Genomic DNA, 22,102 nt, shown 5'->3' on the forward strand with positions numbered 1-22,102 from the left:
AACTCTGGTTCCAGCAGGCAGATTCCAGATTGACAGAGTTGGAAGGGACCTTGGAGGACATCTAGTCCAACCCACCACCCAAGCAGGAGACCCTGCCTACACCATTTCCTACAGAGAGATATGCAACCAATCCTACAGAGGCTCTGCAACCCAACAAGACAGAGGAAGACTTCAGAGGATAATTAGAACTGCAGAAAAAAACAATTGCTACCAACCTGCCTTCCATGGAGGACCTGTATACTGCACGAGTCAAAAAGAGGGCTGGGAAAATATTTACAGACCCCTCACATCCTGGACATAAATTGTTTCAACTCCTACCCTCAAAATGACACTATAGGGCACTGCACACCAGAACAACTAGACACAAGAACAGTTTTTCCCCGAACGCCATCACTCTGCTAAACAACTAATTCCCACAACACTGTCAAACTGTTTAGTAAGGCAGTATTACTATTCTTCTTCTTACCTTTCCTTTTCTACTTAGGACTATAACTTCGTTGTTTGTATCTTTACGATTTATGTTGTTTAATTTAGTTTCCTGGTATGATTTATGTTGATTGCTTATTTAGTATCCAACGACTATCACTAAGTGTATCTTATGGTTTATGATGAAAATGTATTTTTATGATGACTAGGATCATGATTTATCACCTATAACTTTATGTACACTCTGTGCTTATGCACCGAAGACAAATTCCTTGTGTGTCCAATCACACTTGGCCAATAAAGAATTCTATTCTATATGTCCTTTTTTCTTTGCTTCTGGCAAAGAACAAAATGTGCTTTGCATTTACCCAGAGAGCCTGTTTCCTTGGATGGTGGGGCCCTGGTACTCCGATACTGCTCTTTCCTGGAGCTTCCAATATTTCTTTACCAAATCTATGGGATGTTCCTTTGAATGGCCAGCTCTGGAACTGAGCCCCCTGCCCCAATCCTCCTTACGGCATTTTGCTATCATATAAACAACTCGACAGGATGTCTGCGATAAGAAGGAGCTGTGCGGGAGCCGAGATAATGATTTCACTAGGGGGATAATTCCAAATCCAGCACTTGATGTGCCTGATTTCCTTTGCATTTCTCTCAGAAATTTATTTCGTGGCCTTAGGCAAATGGCTCATTTTTGACTGTTAGTCTAAGGCAGTGATGGCTAACCTTTTTGCCATCCCGTGCCAAAAACGGGGGGAGTGTGGGGGGGGGTTGTGTGCGTGCGTACTCACACCTATAATTCTATGCACCCCGACCCCCGTGCATGCGCACACGACCCCCTGCGCTCCCTCCGCTTTTGGCATGTGATGGCCCGGTGGGCCCGGTAGGACCGTTTTTCGCCCTCCCCAGGCTCCAGAGGCTTTCTAGGAGTCTGGAAAGGATGAAAATGGCTTTCGCAACCCTTCCGGAGGCAGGAAATGGCCTGTTTGCCGATTTCCGGTGGGACCAGAAAGCCTGTTTTTTGCTCTCCTCAGGCTCCTAGAAAGGCTCTGGAGCCTTGGGAGAGCAAAAAAATGGGCCTTCCGATCCCACCAGAAGTAGGCAAATGGGCCGTTTCCGGGTTCCGGGGGGCCTCCAAGGGGGTGGGGAAGGCTGTTTTTGCCCTCCCCAGGCTCCTAGAAGGGCTCTGGAGCCTGGAGAGAACAAAAAAAACAGGCCATCCCCATCCTGCCCCAGGCCCTCCGGAAGCCAGAAAGAGCCTGTTTCCCTGCTTCTAGGTGGGCCCAGAAGACCCAAAAATCAGCTGGCCGGCACGCACATGCATGCTGGAGCTAAGCTCGTGTGGTCACCAATATGGCTCTGTGTGCCACCTGTGGCACGTGTGCCATAGGTTTGCCATCACGGGCCTAAGGTGATGGGGATGAAATCCACCAAACATTCTTAAAATGCAAGAACTCTGAACGTGTCCCAGTGGTGAAATCTTCCCTGGTTTGCTACCAGGTCGCTGCCTGCGCATGTGCAATGCATGCTAAACGCACGCTGCGTGAGTGCGCATGCATAGTACGCGCCAAACATGTGCTTCGTGTGGAAAAAGGAGGCTTGTGAAGGTAAATAGAACAGGGAGGAGGGGAAAAGTGCTAGAAAGCAGGAAATCGTGCTTTCTAGTGAATCTAAATCGCGCGGCACAGCTGATTGTTGGAAATACCGGTTCAGACGAACTGGTAGTTTTTTTAAACCAACAGTTCACCCAAACTGGTAGTTTTTATCACTACCGGTTCACCCGAACCGGTAGCATTTCATCGCTGATGTGTCCACTGTCTGCCTCTTCTTCTCTAGGCCTACCAACACCCTCATCACTTCCCGTCCGGACTACTGTAATGCTCTCTACATGGGGCTCCCCTTGAAGAGCACTGGAGGATCCAACTGGTCCAGAATGTGGCTGCGCGGGTGATTATGGGAGCGACATGGCGCTCCCATGTAACACCTCTCCTGCGCAAGCTGAACTGGCTCCCGGCGGTCTTCCGGGTGCGATTCAAGGTGTTGGTTACCATCTTTAGAGCGCTCCATGGCTTAGGACTTGGGTACTTACGAGATCGCCTTCTGCTACCGATAGCCTCCCACCGGCCAGTACGCTCTCACAGAGAGGGACTCCTCAGGGTGCCGTCGGTCAAACAATGTCGACTGGCGACCCCCAGGGGGAGAGCCTTCCTGTGGGGGCACGCAGAGGTAGCACGCAGAGCCATCTTTCCGAGCAAGCACGCACCTCCCAGCTGGTGTTTGGGCCTCCAGTGCGCATGCGAGCAATTCAGGGGACCCAGCTGGTCTTTGGAGCTCTCCTGCATATGTGTGCATGTTTGCACATGCGTGTGAGTACTTGCACGCAGCGTGCACATGTGTAATGGCATTCGTGCACGTGCATTGCGCATGAAAACTGCATGCATGCACAGATGGTGTGATTTCATGTGCAGAACATGGGGGAGCCACACGAAACCTGCGTGCATACACAGATTGTGTGATTGTGCATGCAACGCATGGGGGAGCCACGGGTTAGTGCGGATAGCTTGCACTCACGCAAAGCACATACCTGTTTGGCACTCAGTGAGTAAAAGGCTCGCCACCACTATCCTATACCATTCCGGACAAATGGCTGTCCAGACTCTTCTTAAAAACCTCCAGTGATGGAACACCCACAACTTCTGGAGGCAAGGAGTTCCACTGGTTAATTGTTCTCACTGTCAGGAAATTTCTCCTTAGTTCTAGGTTGCTTCTCTCCTTGATAAGCTTCTATTGGTTGCTTTTTGTTCTGCCCTCAGGTGCTTTGGAGAATAGGTTGACCCCCTCTTCTCTCTGACAGTCCCTCAACTATTGGAAGACTGCTATCATGTCAACCCTAGTCCTTCTCTTCGCTAGATTAGACGTACCCAATTCCCCCAACCAGCCATCGTATGTTTTATCCTCCAGTCCCCTGATCATCTTTGTTGCTCTTCTCTGCGCTCTTTCCAGAGCCTCCACATCTTTTTTTGTATCGTGATGGTGACCAAACCTGGGTGCACAAAGCTGTTCTATCACTCCAGGTGATCCTGATACTATCAGCGTACAGACTTTAGTTTCTGCACCATAGAAAAAAAAAAGGCATAGAACAGAGGAAAGCCACAAGCCAATGGAAAATCAACAAGAATGATAATATATGGCTTAATTTCCTTAATCGCTTCCCTGGAGACCATCTGTTCAATTCAAGTTAACTCTGTTTGGCAAATATTAAAATCGCCCAGGTGAATCATCCACACGGTTTTTGCTGACGTCTTATTTAAAATGAGTCAAAACGGTTGGCAGAAGCTCCCAAATAAATTATTCCAATCTACCACTAATTTTTCCAGTCAAAAGTTATTATGTTAATAATTTATACTGTTACATATTTCAACGCCCAGCTTAATTATATCCTGCTCCAAAGGAGATGTTCCAACAGAGCGAGATCTGACCAAAGGGTGACAAGGAAGAAAGGAGATTATCCATTTTTCATTCCAGATTTCATGCTGTCCCTTGCAGGAAATAAATCAAATGAAAGATCGAGGGAATGAATGAATGAGAATGAACAGAGGCAGCTTTTCACCATGGTCTTTTACATCACAAATGTTTAGGCCTGCAAGAACAGGACTTGATCAACTTTGTGTGAATAGCAACTTTGGTGGACTCATCTATAAACCTGGATTACTTAAATCAGGGGCCTGCAACCTTAAATACTCAAAGAGCCATTTGGACCCGTTTCCCACAGAAAAGAAAACACCGGGAGCCACAAAACCTGGGTGGGTGTGGCCAACTCGATGTCACTCACTTCCACAAGTCACATGACCCCCCCTAGCCATGCCTATCCAGCCGGTCATTAGGGCAGAGAACCAGTTGTTAAAAAACACCGGGAACCACAAAATCCTTTTGACATCTCTCTCTCTCCCCTTCCTCACCCCTCCCTCTCTCTATGTGTCTCTCTCTCCCCCTCTCTCTGTATCTCTCTGTCTCTGCCCTGGCTGCTTCTCCATCCCCTGCCGTCGCCTTTACCTTCTCAGGCCAGGCGAGGAGTGACTAGGAGGGAAGAGCCAGCCAGTGGTGGGATCACCTGACAGGGAGCCACAGCAGAGGATCCAAAGCACCGCATGTGGCTCCGGAGCCGCAGGTTGCTGAACCCTGTTCTAGGGAGTACAAACTTACTGTATTTAGTGGGTGGGTGTTTATGTGAGGTTGAAGAAATTAGTTCTTATGCTGGTCGTAACTAAGAGCAACCTCTTCCGAAGGTCCATTCAATTGGGCTGTTTTGGTTTTGCCCATTTATGTTGTGGCCCTCCAGTGGCCAGTGAAGCTGGCAGCAGATTTGGACACTGAGGGGGTTTGGGGAGAAACATGGGCCAGTTCTGGCGTCTGGGCTCTGCGTCGGAAGCAGAGATAGGGCCAGGGCAGTCTGACAGTTATCAGTTGCCTTCAGAGTCAGACATCAGTGAGGCAGACGAACAACTGGAGCCTGTTCCCAGTGTGCACATGCACAGAGCTGCCAGGAGAAGCGAACAGCTAAGGAACAAGGACCGACTCAGGAGTAAAGCCACAGGTGGACGATGAATGGCCCCTTGCAGAGGGAATAAAAGAGGAGCGAAAGGAGAGGGGAGTTTGTAGGAGACAATTAGTTTGCTTAATTGTTTTGTGAGTCTCCGAGACTCCTGGCCAAGTTTTGAAGATATCGGCCTGGCAGCTCTCCAAGCCAGATAAGGTCTGTGACTGTGAATTCTCCCTTGAAAGACTTTGTTGGATGTGAATGTGACAAATTCACAGTAACTTAATAAAAAGGGGTTTTAGTTGGCACAAGGAGTTTGTGTCGTGGTTTGGGAATGCCTGGGTCAGAAAAATTTATTCAAAACTGGATGTGGACAAAGCCCACAGGACTACCCCCTGCTGCGTGAAAAAGTAACTTACTTCCACTCTTCAGCAAACGTTTCTCTTCCTCCTTCAGCTTATTCTGCATCAGCCGCAGGGTGTTTTCTGCTTCCTGTAAGGGAAGATCAAAATCAGGATGGTCACTGCTCGAGAATTCCTCGGCTTAGGAGGCAGCCAGGATGCGAGAAAAGACAGCTTAGTTCCAGAAATTGAGAACTGATATGCCCGTGATGGCGAACCTATGGCACGCGTGCCGCAAGTGGCACACAGAGCCATCTCTCCGGGCACACGAGCCGTCGCCTGTTGCTCTTCCGTTAAAGCCAGCTGGTTTTCATGTGCGCATGCATGTTGGAAACCGGAAGATCGTCTTCCCGGCGCGCTCCCGTTTCGGCACTCGGTGCCTAAAAGGTTCGCCAACACTGTGATATGTGGTCTCGGCTTCCACCGTAAAAAAAGAATATTAAAAAAAAAAAAAAAAACCTTACAAATGTAGTGAGGAAAGAATGTTGACTAAGCCCAAGAAGAAGGAGAAAAAAACCCTTCAGACACTAGAGAGATAATTAAATGCCATTTTTATTATTTCAGGGATACCTGAGAAAATATTTTATCTTCGTGGCTAGAATACCATAATTCCCTTAGCTTCGTGATCAACCGACCACTATAACCGCCAGCATTTAAAGGGAAGGATTATGTTTAAATGATTGAGCTTCAAAAAGAGCCCCCCAAATAGCTTTATAGTGCTCTGTATACTTATGCAGAACTGCAGTTTCATATTAAATATGTGTTAGCCCTAAACGCACTCACTCACACACACATGCTCACGGTCACACACAAAGACACACGGAAGGATAGGTAGCAACATCTGGAAGACAGTGATTCGGAAATGTCATTCTGGCGCTTCCAAAAGGTTAAGGAAAAACAGTTGGCAATTCATGAAAAGAAGGACGAGCACGGAGGCAGCAATTAGTGACAAGACAGCTGTCAACACCATTTTGATACGTTACATCACTTTCAGTAAAGGACAGAGTTATAACCCAGGTAGACATAGACGTAGAATCGTAGGTATAGAAGGGACCTTGGAGGTCTTCTAGGCCAACCCCTGCCCAAGGCAGGAGTCCTTATAGCATTCTGAACCAATGGTTGTCCTTGACTTCTTGAAAACCTCCAGTGATGGAGCATCCACAACTTCTGAAGGGAAGCAGTTCCACTGATTAACTGTTCTCACTGTCAAGAAATTGCTCCTTAGTTCTAGGTTGCTTCTCTCCTTGAGTGGTTTCCATCCATTGCTTCTTGTCCTGGCCTCATGTGCTTTGGAGAACAGGGTGATCCGCTCTTCTCTGAGACAGCCCCTCGAGTACCAGAAGTTACCTATCATGTCCCCCTTAACCCTTCTCTTCATTAGGATAGGCCAGGGGTCGGCAACCTTAAACACTCAAAGAGCCACAAAGGTCCTAACCGGAAGCCCCCGTTCAATTCTGGAGCCGACCGGAAGTCCGGTTCCCCCACCATAGAGTCTCCTCCTATCACGGTGTCCTTTTCCCTCTGCCGACTGGAAGTCGGTTCCTCCACCATAGTCTTCTCCTAGCACAGCGTCCTTTTTTCCTCTGCCGACCTTTAGCACAGTTTCACTACCACCATAGAGTCTCCTCCTAGCGTGACATCCTTTTTCCTCTACCTGTCCTAACCGAAAGCCCTATCAATTGTGGAGCCGACCAGCAACATGGAGCTGCAGCAAAGGGATGAAAGAGCCACATGCGGCTCCAGAGCCGCGGGTTGCTGACCACTGGGATAGGCAGTTCCCTTTCCACCCTGTGTGTCTCATACGTCTCCTGGAGTAGAAGACCACTAAAAAAAATTCCCTTCTTGCCTGAAAAACAAACTTAAAAAAAAAATCTTTTATGCCTCTGTTTTCTTCTGTTCATCTTTGAATCACTGATTAAATTCACTTTGCAGCAGATTTACGGTTTGAAACAGATGGGCACTTAACATCTATTAGCCTCTGTATAATACCCTAAGTAAGCTCTCAGACTGAGAAGTGGGAGACTTAATTGAGAATACAATTTATCTTTCCTGCAAGCAAAGAAACCTACCCGGCTGTAAAATGCCACATTTTCTAGCTGTGGGAATGGAAGTTTACAGGGAAAAATTCGAGGAATTTTTGCCAGGGATAATTCAAATTTTTAAGGTTGCAACTGCTTCTCTTATGTTTTACAGAGGTTTGGTATGTGATCCTAGCAAAAGGTTTATAGGAGGCTGTGGTTTTTTTTGTGTGTTTTTTTGCCAGACAGGTTGACAAAATAAAATTTGACTGACCTAAATGGGGATGTTTGACTCAATTGCGCTCACCTTTAGCTGTGATTGAAAGAAAAACAGATCTATAGTTCCCACGGTTCGAGCTTTTGATCTCTGATGGCATGGCGACGATATGCAAATAAACAAACGTGATGCGCATAAGCCGAGTGGAACGGTGTGTTCTCTGCTCCACACATCACAGGCATTTGCCTTTGCAAGTCCATTTTTGCCTCGGGGGTGGGGGGGGGAGGAAATATCCTGAAATCTGTCAGCACAACCATCTCCCCGCTTCCAACCTAATGTTCTGCAAAGCGATGGGATCACAGCAGAGCTGGTATTCAGCCGGTTCGGATCGGTTCGCCCGAACCGGTTGCGGAAATCGTGGGTGGACCCCCCCCCCCACCCCAGCTCTATGCCGTCCTATTGGGGGACATTTTTGAGGCCGGGCGCATGCGTGGAAGGCTGGGCGGTTGTGTGGAAAGCAGGCGCACAGGCGAACCGGATGTGCACGGGATGAAGCAAGTTTGCGCGGGGGGGGGGGCAAATCTGGGCAAAACTGATCCAGGTATTGGAGGTGGGGAGGAGAGAAAAAGAACCATCCAGATTGTTTCTGGTATAAATTATATTATCCGTTTTCCTTCTATCTGGGTCTTGCTTTAATTTGCAGCACAGAGGGCTTCCAGCTGGCGATCAAGCCGAAGAATCTTTACCAGTCCGTATGTTGACGGGGCCAGGATGAAAACGTTCATTTATTTCTATCGATCATGTATTAATTAATAGCCTGTTTAATATCCTAGACCTCATCTCTTCAGTCTTTAAGCTGAGGAGGGGGAAGGGGGGAGGAGAGAAAAAAAACTCTTGGAAGCGCCGAGGTAATAAATCATTTTACAGAAAATTATAAAAGGAGAATGCAGATTCTGGAAGTTGGATTAGACTGGAGTTTGAATAGCTATCTCCCAAAGGAGGTTAAAAAGCTGAAAACAAAGGCGGCTGCAGAATAAACAGAAGAAAACACCAGTTAATGAGGTTGATCAACACCAAAGGCCTGCAATGCACAAATCTTATTTATCCCGTAGGGTTCCTACAAAGCTGCCTTCACAACTTTGGTGAGTCTGCAGTGGTGTCCTGATGCCTTCAAGTCACATCCATACACATCCATAAAGTCGCATTGCCTTGTTCGGTTCTTCCAATTTACAGAAGCTGTGGCTCCTTACAGATTACAGATTAACAGAGTTGGAAGGGACCTTGTAGGTCATCTAATCCAAGCAGGAGACCCTACACCATTTCTGACAGATGGCAGTCCAGTCTCTTATTGAAAGCCTCCAGTGATGAAGCTCCCACAACTTCTGAAGGCAACTTCTGTTCCACGGGTTGATTGCTCTCACTGTCAGAAAATTTCTCCTTATTTCCAGGTTGAATCTTTCCTTGATCAGTTTCCATCCATTATTCCTTGTCTGGCCTTCAGGTGCCTTGGAGAATAGCTTGTCCCCCTCCTCTCTGTGGCAGCCCCTCAAATATTGGAAGACTGCTATCATGTCTCCCCTGGTCCTTCTCTTCACTAGACTAGCCATGCCCAGTTCCTGCAACCGTTCATTGTATGTTTTAGGCTCCAGTCCCCTAATCATCCCTGTCTTTGACTCCTTCTTTTCTGCCTATAGGACAAGGGGTGAAAATCAAGGAGACAGATGTAGAGTCCTTGCTGATTCTGACTATTTGTGCTTGCAGTTAAACATGGGGTTGTGACTCCCTCTTCTTTGTGGCAGCCCCTGAGATATTGAAAGACTGCTATCATGTCTCCCCTAGTCCTTCTTTTCATTAAACTAGACATGCTCAGTTCCTGCAACCGTTCTTCATATGTTTTAGCCTCCAGTCCTCTAATCCACTTTGTTGCTCTTCTCTGCACTCTTTCTAGAGTCTCAACATCTTTTTTATAGTGTGATGACCAAAACTGGATGCAGTATGCTAGGTGTGGTCTTACTTTATAGAGTGGTATTAGTACCTCACTTGATCTTGATTGTATCCCTCTGTTAAGGCAACTGAGGATTGCACTGGCTTTTTTGGCTGCTGCCGCACACTGCTGGCTCATATTTAATTGGTTGTTCACTAAGACTCCAAGATCCCTCTCACAGCTGGGCTCCCTTGGGTTCCTTCTGCTCAACAAAAAATTGGCCTTCTCCTTAGCACCCTACTTGACACAACTAAAATTAACTTCAGAATCAATGTTATAAGCCATGGCAGTAAGATTGAGTGGTTCCCCTTCCTTTTGTTTTGTGTCTGGGTGTGCCCAGGGGTGGGATTCTACTGGTTCGGACCGGTTCAGGAGAACCGATAGCTCTGATGATCGGTTGAGCCCACCCAGGTTTTGTGGCTCCCGGTGTTTTCTTTTCTGTGGGAAACGGGTCCAAATGGTTCTTTGAGTATTTAAGGTTGCAGACCCCTCCCCTACACATTCCAGAGATACTCTTCGTATCCTCACAGTTCAATCCAGAAGGGCCTTTAGTTTTCACAATCCTTCTCATTTGACATGCCAGCAGCAAGAAACATTTAATCTTATGCAAGAACTGAACAGCGACAAGCACAGAGTCCACGGAAGAAGAAAACGGAAATGCCAAATTCTAACTCACAAGAGTTTATCTTTTTGTTGTTGTTGCTGCTGCTTGAACATAATGTATCTTCGGACACAAAGAGCTTTAAATTTAAAATTATGTCTGGGAAAGAAGGTCAACAGGGATGGGAACAAGATGTAAATGCTGGTAACTGAGATCAGGAAACCACACTGTTGTCGTTTGTTGATGTTGTTGTTTTAAAAAGAATCATTAAGGGACTACGATGTGTTACCAGTGTACGTTTCTTCATAATAAATCCTTTTTTTTCCAACGGACCACTCTTTGCAAAGCTTTTCAATCAGGGACATCTCCAATTAAAATCGAGTGTGTTTCCATTGTATCCGAAATGACTTCAACAGGTCCTCCTATTTATTTGCTTACTTTTCTCTCTGGAGCTGGTGGAAAGTATGAATTGTAATGATTCAATAAAGGCTCATTTGCTATTCTCCTGATGCGTTAAAAGTTCTAGTGCCTTAGTTTACTTTGGAGAGCTGGTTGAATGCACGGGCTTTTATAGGGAGACGCGGATGAGTTCGTGGGATGAAAACGCACAGGAACATTTTGCAACGCTTGAAAAAGTTTGCCAGGCAAATTAATCCTGACGGAGGACTAAGTTTCACAGATGGGGCTTCTGAGAGCCAGCTAAGAGAAATCTTACTAGTTTAGGGTGTCACCGTTGTCTTCACGCATATCGGCAGCGGCATCTGTGCATCTGGGACAGGCTGACGAGGAGTTAGGGTGGGAGAGGGAATAGCGAACACCAGAATTAGAAGCTCTTATTTTATGTGCCTTGTTTCCACTGGTTCTAACCAGGGGTGGGCTGTTAGGGGGTTCGTAGGGTTTTGGGAGAACCTCTAGCTACGATTCTGTGCAGTTTGGAGAACCCCCCCAAATCCCACTCCTGGATGGCCCCGCCCGCCCTGCCCCTCCCAGGAGTCCCCACACGGACCGTTTTGGGTGCAGGTAAGTGCAGGGCACCCTGGAGGCCTGTTTCTGGCCTCCAGAGGGCCTCCGGAGCCTGGGGAGGCTGTTTTCACCCTCCTGGAGGCTCTAGGAAATCCTCCAGAACCCGGGTAGGGCAAAAACACCCCCGCCCCGCCGTGGTGCAGGAGGTTGACTAGGCCACGTCCACCATGGTCACATCCACCCAGCAACCGGGCAGAGAACCCCTTGCTAAAATTTTTGAAGCCCACTCTTGGTATCTCCCATAGCATCTCTGGATCTATGATAGAGGTCCTACTCAAAAGCCTGCTTGGTCCTCAACGAGAAACCATTCTTGCTCCATCTAACCCTGACATTTTCAACCATTTCCTCACCTAGAGATGATTTATTTTCCTCATTAGCCTCACCCACTGCTAATTTGCAGAACCAGCCCTTAATCGGGGAGAGGTTTAATGAGAGATGTCCACATTAATAAAGGAAACAAGGAGGTTAAAATTGCGACTGACTGTTACCCAGTCGCTTCAGGAAGCTGAGCTGGAATAATACGATCACCTACAGAGGGTTTGCCAACCTCCAGCTCAGTTGTCAGATGCTTTGTGCCCAAAATGTTTGGATGCACCCATTTTGGATGCAGGTAAGTACAGAGTGCACATGGAGGCTTGGAGAGGGTGAAAAACGGGCCTACCGGAAGTTCAGGAAGCCCGTTTCCAGCCTCCAGAGGGCCTGCGGAGCCTGGGGAGGCTGTTTTCGCCCTACAGGAGGCTCAAGGAAAGCCTCCAGAGCCCGGGGAGGGCAAAAACACCCACCTCCCATGGAGGCTGATTACGCCATGCCTACCATGGCCATGCCCACCCAGCAACCAGGCAGAGAACCCCTTGCTAAAATTTTTGAGGCCAACCCCTGGTTCTAACTCAGAGCCCTCAATGCAACTCCCTTTTTACAATCCTGTAATTTTTTAATTTGGGGTAGAATTGGGACAACTGGATGGAGCTGAGCATTAGCGCCTTCAATGCAACATTATGGGGCATCTGTTGATGTCATATCTGAAGACTCCGAGAAATACCTTCTTAACTTATATCATATATCATGATAACATATATATCATACAATATACATATCATTTTCTGTAAGTCTCTGAGAGTGAGTGGGTGGCCATGTAAATTCTCTAAATAGTCCTTGATTTATAACCACAATTGAGCCCAACATTTCTTTTGCTAAGCGAGACAATTGTTAAGAGAGTTCTGCTCCATTTTATGACCTTTCTTGCCACAGTTGTTAAATGAATCACTGCAGTCCTATTCTGTACCATTGGTTTTTTTTAAAAAAAAAATCTACAGAGAACAAAAAAAGAATAGGCGTGATTACATACTTAAAATACTGAATGCAATTTCTTTTCATTGTCTTTTACAAATGGGAAGAGAAACTTTTCAAAAGCTTGTTGTATGTAATCCAGAGGGTCTCCGATGACAAAATATCTGCTCTATCTTTGATTTTCTTTTCCAATTAAAAATGTAATCTGTCCATTATCGCCAGTTGTGGTATAAGAGCCAAGAACACAAAGCATTGTGTTTGCCAAGCGTTTTAGAGATTAGAAGTAGATCACATTTTAAACATTCATTTCTCCCCCAGGCAAGGATTAAAAAAAAAAGCAAAATTCTTTGAAACACTCCAGGAAAACAAACACATAACCAAGTATCTTGATCCTCTCAAGAAATTAGAGGCCAGAGGATATTATTTTCTTTGCACCAGGTTTACTAAAGTGTTTGCTAAACCGGCAAAAAAAAAAAAAAAGAAAAAAAGAAAAGGCAAATCAGAAGTAAATGTTCATTACAAAGATTGCAATTTAATTTCTAATTTCTTTGTTAATATGAAGAAGGAGATAATGATTAGAAAAGACTGTAGTGCAGTTCCAAAAAGGGCTGGAATAAATGACTTCCCAACATTGGCAGTAAAAAAATTCTGGAAAATATGCTGAAAAGGTAAGCAATTAGTACAGCGAAAAGAAAAGAAAAAAGCTATTTTTTTCAAACAGATGGCCATCTAACCACATTTTAAAGACATTCTGGGATGAAGATTCCAAAGTGCCTTTAAGTTCTTTGAAGAAGACACCTGAACTTTTAATTGCAAAATTCTTCTATAAATGTATTGATTTATTCTATAAATGTATTGATTTATAAAGTTACAACTAATGTAGAAGAAAACCACAAGAACAGAATAGGTAAAGTCAATTTAACTCAACTAAACTCAACTAAAGAAAACAAGCATATTATAGACCAACTCATTATAATAAGAATTAAGGACATCTGTTTATATAAGAATACAATATAAATACATTAAAAGTCTGTATTTTGTGCCCGTGTGTGGTTTTCTATCTATGATTCCCACGTGGAAAGCTGAAAGTAAATGTACACTCGTGTAAGATTAAGAGTAGTAGTTTCCTTAGTTTATAAAGGAATATATTATTATATATTTAGAATATAATTAGAACTGCAGAAAAAACAATGGCTACCAACCTGCCTTCCACTGAGGACCTGTATACTGCACGAGTCAAAAAGAGGGCTGGAAAAATATTTACAGACCCCTCGCATCCTGGACCTAAATTGTTTCAACTCCTACCCTCAAAACAACGCTACAGAGCACTGCACACCAGAACAACTAGACACAAGGACAGTTTTTCCCCAAATGCCATCACTCTGCTAAACAAATCATCCCCTCAACACTGTCAAACTATTTACTAAGTCTGCATTACTATTAATCTTCTCATCGTTCCCATCACCCATCTCCTTCCACTTATGACTGTAACCTTGTTGCTGTAACCTTACGATTTATATTGATTGTTTCCTAGTATGATTTGATTGCTTATTTGTACCCTATGACTATCATTAAGTGTTGTACTTTATTATTTATTTATTTATTTATTTATTTATTTATTTATTTATTTATTTATTTATTTATTTAGTCCAATTTATATGCCGCCCTTCTCTGTAGACTCAGGGCAGCTTACAATGCATTACAGCAATAGCCTGCATACTTTTTTTTTTTTGTATATACCTGCTTAGTAGGGCTTTCGGCCCCCTCTAAGCGGTGTTCTTTTTTATACAAAGTCAGCTTATTGCCCCCACAATCCGGGTCCTCAATTTACCTACCTCGAAAGGATGGAAGGCTGAGTCAACCTTGAGCCTGGTGAGATTCGAACTTGCACTAATTGCAGGCAGCTGGTAGCTAAGTGCTAGCACTTAACAGCACTTTAGTCCGCTGCACCACCGAGGCTCACCACCTTATGATTCTTGACAGATGTATTTTTTTCTTCTTATGTACACTGAGAGCATATGCACCAAGACAAATTCCTTGTGTGTCTAATCTCACCTGGTCAATAAAAAATTCTATTCTATTCGATATTGCTGTGAATGTAGGGTTTTTTTTAAATGCAACTAGGCAAAGTTTAATGTGCCAAAGATGTATTACCCTGACTAGGTGGCTCAGGGGCTAAGACACTGAACGTTGATCAGAAAGGTCGGCAGTTCGGCGGTTCAAATCCCTAGTATAGGTCTCCTGTGTGAGCAGGGGGTTGGACTAGATGACCTCCAAGGTCCCTTCCAACTCTGTTACTGTTACGGTATCTCACTGCAGAAAGTTAAGTTACTGGCTTGGACAGGTAAAATAATTACGGTAACCTACCTATTCCCAAAGCATTTCTATAATTCCTTAAAATATCTGTAGGCCATTTTTTTAAAAAAAATAAAAAAAGATGAATTACACAACTAGAGTCCAGCGCATGGGTCAATGTACTTTACTATAATTGCTGGGAAAAACAGGGCTCACAATTACAAATGACTCTACTATATTTCCATTTATTCACAGTGTCTCTCATCACCCAAGTGGGGATTTTTAAAGGTATCGTATAATTTTATTTTTATGGCTCTTTGGCTATGCTTTGAAAAGAGGGCAGTTTTCTGAAAAGATGAAAATCAGTACCCTGAGGATTACAGAATACAGAATCAAGCTCCAGCACTGAGCATATCCAATAATTAGGATCAAACAGCAGATAACAGAATGGTGCTTAGGGAGACGCACGGTAGAAATTCTGACTGAAGCAGTTCGAGTACAGCCGTATTTAGAAACGCTCACCTCAAATCTCTCCTGCTCCATGCGGTGCTGGTCATCCAGCTGCTGTTCCAGGTGTGTCAAGTTACGAAACTTCTCCACAAAACAGCTGTATTGTTTCTGCAACTCCTCCTCAATTTTCTCATATTCATCCATAAAGGCTGGGCTGGTAAGGACAAAACAATAATGCTGGGTTCGTACATCGCAGTAAGCCATGGTTTATTTAATCATGATTTATTGGTTATAACTAGCTGGGAGATGTTTCATTACCCCAAACAAGGTAACATCATTGGTGCTGGGATGTTACCTAGAGCTGCGGTCCCCAACATTTCTGGCTTGGCGGACCAGTGGGGGGGGGGAGGGGAGGGTTCTGTGTGAGTGGCAGGCATGTGTGCAAGCAGAGCTGCATACTGTTCTGACCTAGGCTTCCCAAGAGCAGGAAGCAGACTCCTTGTCCTGACAAAAACCCCTTTTTATTAAGTGACTGTGAATTCCTCTCATTCACATCCAGCAAAGTCTTTCAAGGGAGAATTCACAGTCACAGACCTTATCTGGCTTGGAGAGCTGCCAGGCCGATATCTTCAAAACTTGGCAAGGAATCTCAGAGAATCAGGAACCAATTAAGCGAACTAATTGTCTCCTACAAACTCCATTCCCCTTTTGCTCCTATTTATTCCCTCTGGGAGGGGCCATTCACTGTTGACCTGTGGCTTTACTCCTGAGTCGACCCTTGTTCCTTAGCTGTTCCCTTCTCCTGGCAGCTTTGTGCAGGCTCCAGCTGTTCTTCTGCCCCACTGATGTCTGACTCCGAAGACAGCTGATAACTGTCAGATGGCCCTGGCCCCCCCTCTGCCTCCGATGCAGAGCCCTCATCAGAGCCTTCCCCAGACTCCAGGACTGGCCCTTGTTCCTCCCCAACCTCCTCAGTGTCTGAGTCTGCCACCAGCTCTCCTGGTGGACCACAATACATACATGTGCTCATCCACTTCATGTGTGGCCTGATTCCAAACAGGCCATGTCCCAGAACCAGGACATGGCCTGGGGGTTGGGAACCCCTGACCTGAAGCACTGATGATGTTACCTAGTTTGGGCAATGAAACCTCTGCAAGAAAACAACCAACTCAGAGAACAAGGACTCCTCAAAATATATAGCCTGGATGACAAGCACCCATCAATTCTTCACTGCCCAACATCAGGGCTGATCTGTCCCAAGGGCAGGAAACATGACTGGAGTTCCTGGGGGTTATGAAGTCTGTAGCTGAAGCCTCAATGAGTTTGCAGGGTACCATCAGCTGCTGAAAAGAAATTGCCTGCTGAAAAGATCCCATGTTTTTTTTTATAAAAAATATATAATTTGTGGTGGGTTTAAAAGTCATTACCATGGAAAGCTTAAGCCAAAATGATTGAGTAAATCTTAGAGTAGCCTACGCTTGTTCATCTGGAAAGAGGGTAGGGTAGGGTAGGGTAGGATAGGATAGGATAGGATAGGATAGGATAAGATAAAAGATAAAACAAGAGATAAGAGATAAGATGAGATAAAGTGAGATGAGATAACCTTTATTGTTATATTTTATTGTGAGCATCCTAGCAGATTCATACTGATGCCCACTCTCAAAAGAAAATATATATATACACCCATTCACATTCATGCACACACTTATACATATGCTATACACACACATACATACATGCATATACACACCTATCTATATCTATCTATCCTATCTATCTGTCTTCCTGTCTCCGTCTATCTATCTATCTATCTATCTATCTATCTATCTATCTATCTATCTATCTATCATCTATCTATCATCTATCTGTCTATCTATATCATCTATCTCCATCCATCCATCCATCATCTATCCCTCCCTCCCTCTATCTCCCTCCATCTATCTATCATCTCCATCTATCTATCCATCCATCCATCCTTCCTTCCTTCCTTCCATCATCTATCTATCTATCTATCTATCTATCTATCTATCTATCTCCATCCATCCATCCATCCATCCATCCATCATCTCCATCCATCCATCCATCTATCATCTATCTATCCCTCCCTCCCTCCATCTATCTCCCTCCCTCCCTCTATCCATCATCTCCATCCATCCATCCATCCATCCATATCATCTATCTATCCCTCCCTCCCTCCCTCCATTTATCTATCTCCCTCCCTCCCTCTATCTATCTATCATCTCCATCCATCCATCCATCCATCCATCCATCCATCCATCTCTCTATCTATCTATCATGACCAGGCAAAAGGATGATTAAAAAACATCCCATCGTTGCAGAGAGCACCTTAGAAGGAATCGGGGAAGCCGGGCATTACAGCAGCCCTGGGAGGTCAAACTGCTACCACCTCACTGCAGGACAATGAACCTTCAATTAACTCTTGGGAGGGACCGACGGTTCCTCAGCTCCTCACCTACCGAACGCTCTGCAGGGTTTGCAGCCGCTTGTGGTTTCTCTCCAGCTCGGATTTCCTCTTTTCGATCTTGGCCTCCAAACTGGCTTCATCAGCGGCCACGTTGTTGAGCATGTCGTTGGTTTTCTGGACTTGCTCCTGCAAAAAAAGGGGGAAAAAAGGGGGAAAAAAGAGGGTGTGTATGAAGGAATCACAAGCAACTGAGGTGAGCTGCCAATTCTATTGCAGGCCACACAGAGTGACACCTGTGACTCTACTTATAGGTGGACGTGAGGTGGGTAAGAGTAAGAAAGACAAAGACGAAAAAGCTCCTTGAGGTAAATTCGAGAAGGAAGATATGGGGAAACCATCTTTAAAAAAGTCCAAATACAGGTAGTCCTCGATTTACGGCCACAACTGAGCCCAAAATTTCTGTTCCTGAGCGAGACACTTGTTCAGTGAATCTTGCCCCATTTTACAACCATCCTTGCCACGGTTGCTAAGTGAATCCCTGCACTTGTTAAGTTAGTCCAGGGGTCTGCAACCTTAAACACTCAGAGCCATTTGGACCCATTTCCCACAGAAAAGAAAACACCGGGAGCCACAAAACCCTTCCCGTGCCTGACTATTTCCTGAGCGGCCACAAAACTAGCATATGTAGTTGGATTAAACGTTCTGTTTTCTTCTGAAACTTTTCTTTTCTTGGATTTATCCATGGTTGACCTACTGGGGGTCGAAAAGCTCAATAAATTGCATGCCGGCAGGTGTCGCACATTGGCGGTTGTGACGCATATTTTGAGTGACAGGGAGCCGCAGCAGAGGGGTGAAAGAGCCACATGCAGCTCCAGAGCCGTAGGTTGCTGACCCCTGAGTTAGTCGCATGGTTGTGAAGACCAACCGTGTGCATGTGCGCACCGGAAACCAGAAGAGCAGCTGGTGACAGCATGCATGCCCACAGAGAGGGCTCTGCGTGCCACCTCTGGCATGCATGCCATAGGTTCGCCATGACAGATCTATACAGCAAAAAATAGGCAACTTACTGACTAACAAAGCCGTTGCGTTGAAAACCCCCTCATCCTTACCAAAATATCTTTGATGGCAATGCGCATCACTTTCTCGGTTTCGTTGATCTCCAGAGGTCTTCCGATTGCTTCTGTTCTCAGTTCCTGAGAGGGGAAAACAAGAAAAAGAAACAAAATGAAACAAAAGAGCAAACAAGGACAAAAACCAGAAAGACACAGTTACGGACATTAAATATGTTTTTTTGTTCTTTCTTGGCAGCAACTCAGGATTTAGGAGGCGAATCGATCCCCAAATGAAGGAGGAAGTCTTCCGAAGGAGGAAACGTACGGCGAAGCGCCGAGAACTCGCTTTAATTGCTATCGTACATCTTCAAAGTTGGCAACCCTCTTTGGTGTAATCTCTTTGTTAACAGTTAAAAAAAATCCAGCCCGTCAACATCGATTTAAATGATGCTTTATTAAAATAAGATGGGCCAAGCGTAACATATACACTCCCCTGGCTTTCAGAGGAGGCTCATGTGTCACAGCAAGAATCATTTTAGAAGTCACCGGTTGGGAATGCATCTTAATTAAGTCACAGTTTTACTAACCGTGGTTTACTGAACAAAGCGATAATAGTTGCCATTCCATCATTATAAGAAGCATTATGGGTAGTCTTTGACTTATAACAGTTCATTTGTGATTGTGAATGTTAAAAAGTTACAACGGCACTGAAGAAAGTGATGTATGACTGTTTTTCACACTTACGACCGTTGCAGCATCCCCGTGGTCACGTAATCAAAATTCAGACGCTTGGCAACTGGTTTCATATTTATGACGGTTGAAGCCTCCTGAGGTCACGTGATCCCCGTTTGCGACTTACTGACAAACCAAGTCAAGGGGGAGGGTGGGGGGAAGCCAGATTCACTTTGCAATGGTGTGACTAACTTGCGAAGTGAACGACTGGGGTAAGAAAGGTCGTAAAACGGGGCAAAATTCACTTAACAACTGTCTTGCTTAGCAACAGAAATTTTGGGTTCAATTGTGGTCGTAAGTCGAGGACTACCTGTATAACATAGCATGAGGTGGAAAGCAGGTGACCTTCTGCTGATGAGAAAGAGACAGCCTCTGCGTTTGAACAGTTTTAATAAGCAAAGACACAATTAACATATGAAGAACGGTTGCAGGAACTAGGCTGGCTAGTCTAGTGAAGAGAAGGACCAGAGGAGACAGGATAGCATCTTCCAATATTTGAGCGGCTGCCACAGAGAGGAGGGGGTCAAGCTATTTTCCAAGACACCCAAAGGCCAGATAAGGAAAACTGAACAAGGAGAGATTCAACCTGGAAATAAGGAGAATTTTTCTGACAGTGAGAGCAATCAACCGATGGAACACAAGTTGCCTTCGGAAGTTGTGGGAGCTTCATCACTGAAGGCTTTCAAGAAGAGATTGGACTGCCATCTGTCAGAAATGGTGTAGAGTCTCCTGCTTGGGGGGGTGGAGGGGTGGACTAGATGACCTACAAGGTCCCTTCCAACTCTGTTAATCTGTAATTAGACGTTATCAGGTTTTAATTCTGAAATCTTGAATGTACTCAGCTCTCGCAATGAAACCGTCTTCCATTCCCGATTTTTTTTTTTTTTTTGATTTCTGAACATAAAACTAAGCTATTTGTCAAAGAAACGGCTGTGGTCCATTACTCATTCTGAAGGCTCAATGCTGTTTCTATGGCACAGCAGCTGAAAGCTTTGGCATTTCATTCAATTCCTGGCAGGGATTTACTAAGGGGAGAAATTCAGCATATGAAGAGAGACAGGGAAACATCCTGAAGGAATGTTTTCTGCTATAATATGTTTAACAGTGACAAAGAGACCTCCAAGATTGTTAGATGGGTTGACTGGATCACAAAAGATCATATGTTTGTTGAATGCAGGGGAAAAATCTGCTTAGTGCTCGGCAGGTGAAGACCAAAAGACAGCTTGCATGCATGTTTGCAAAGAGCAGCCTTTGCTCTCGATAAAATTATGAAATGTAACGTAGGAAGTTAGCACCCACCCCTCTCCTAGGAAAATGAGATATTTTAGGATCCCCTAAAAGGGAGGCAGAAACTCATCCCCCACACACCTCTGTCAATGGGCCATTAAGTCCTGGGCCAGTCTGTTCTACATAACAAAGATCTACCTTGATGGCGCAGCAGACTAAAGTGCTGTTAAGTAGCACTTAGCTGCCAGCTGCCTGCAATTACTGCGAGTTCAAATCTCACCAGGCTCAAGGTTGACTCAGCCTCCCATCCTTCTGAGGTAGGTAAAATGAGGACTCGGATTGTGGGGGCAATAAGCTGACTGTATAAAAAAGAACACCGTTTGGGGGGGGCGAAAGCCCTACTAAGCAGGTATATACAAAAGTATGAAGGCTATTGCTCAACGCATTGTAAGCTGCCCTGAGTCTCCGGAGAAGGGCGGCATATAAATCGAACCAGTAAGTAAGTAAGTAAGTAAGTAAGTAAGTAAGTAAGTAAGTAAGTAAGTAAGTAAATAAATAAATAAATAAATAAATACCTCCTTCAAGCAGAGCCATAATAGGAATTGCCCAAAGCCCCTTCATTACATCATCACCCAGCAAGAGTCAACCAAGCTTGGGACTCAAGAGACAACCTACAGAGTTGTCCCTCCATGGTCCCATGGGAGACTGACAACCAATCAGAATACAAGATCAAATTCAAAGCCCAACAGAGGGTATAAATCTGTCTCTCTCTCAACCATGTGCTTTTTGCCCAGGACCAAATACCATTTGGTCAGTGGTGGGTTGCCCCCGGTTTGGACCGGTTCGCGAGAACCGGAAGTAAAATGGGTGATAGGCTTCGCCCACTGATCCGGACGTCATCATAGGTGATCTGCACATGCACGATGCAAACCGGTAGTAAAGATAAGTAGAACCCACCCCTGCATGTAGTCCTGTCCACCATTAAAAACCATCTTTCCAATTGTAGGAATTGGAATTAGCACCCACCCCTTTCCTAGAAGAATGAAATATTTTGGGAAATATTAAAAAGGCAGAATATGTTTCCCTGGATGAGAAATGGAGAAACATTTTTTAAAGACAAAGCAGCTCCCACCTTCCTGCCTGCCCCCCCCACCTTCTGTCAATGGGCCAGAGGCAGAAACCCAATCCTTTGTCAAAGGACCATCATCTGCAACACAATAGGACCCGTCTAGCAACAGAAACTAACACAATAGGACCCATCTAGCAACAGAAACTCACCACATGGCACCTCGGAAGATTACATCAGCCAGCAAGGCCAGCTAAGACCCCCACCCCCTGGGAGTCTGATAACCAATCAGGATACTCTTTTGGGGGCCCAGGAAGTTCAAAGCCAGAGAGGGCATAAAACCAAGGGACTCACAGCATCT

General features: G+C 45.1%; 1 protein-coding gene across 2 annotated transcripts in view; it reads right to left on the reverse strand.

The window, feature by feature from the left end:
• The window catches only part of IFT38 (intraflagellar transport 38), a 56,191-nt gene that overhangs the window by 13,579 nt on the left and 20,510 nt on the right, over positions 1-22,102 (reverse strand). For both annotated transcript variants that reach the window (XM_034420456.2, XM_034420458.3), the window contains exons 6-9: positions 18,774-18,857; positions 17,717-17,850; positions 15,312-15,453; positions 5,383-5,455 (exon numbers count right to left, since the gene is read on the reverse strand). In XM_034420456.2, coding sequence (XP_034276347.1) covers positions 5,383-5,455; positions 15,312-15,453; positions 17,717-17,850; positions 18,774-18,857 — 433 coding nt within the window. The remainder of the gene's footprint in view (positions 1-5,382; positions 5,456-15,311; positions 15,454-17,716; positions 17,851-18,773; positions 18,858-22,102) is intronic.

Source organism: Pantherophis guttatus, chromosome 14, assembly GCF_059756535.1.
Source record: "Pantherophis guttatus breed Tessera chromosome 14, ASM5975653v1, whole genome shotgun sequence".
NCBI classification, from domain to species: Eukaryota; Metazoa; Chordata; class Lepidosauria; order Squamata; family Colubridae; genus Pantherophis; species Pantherophis guttatus.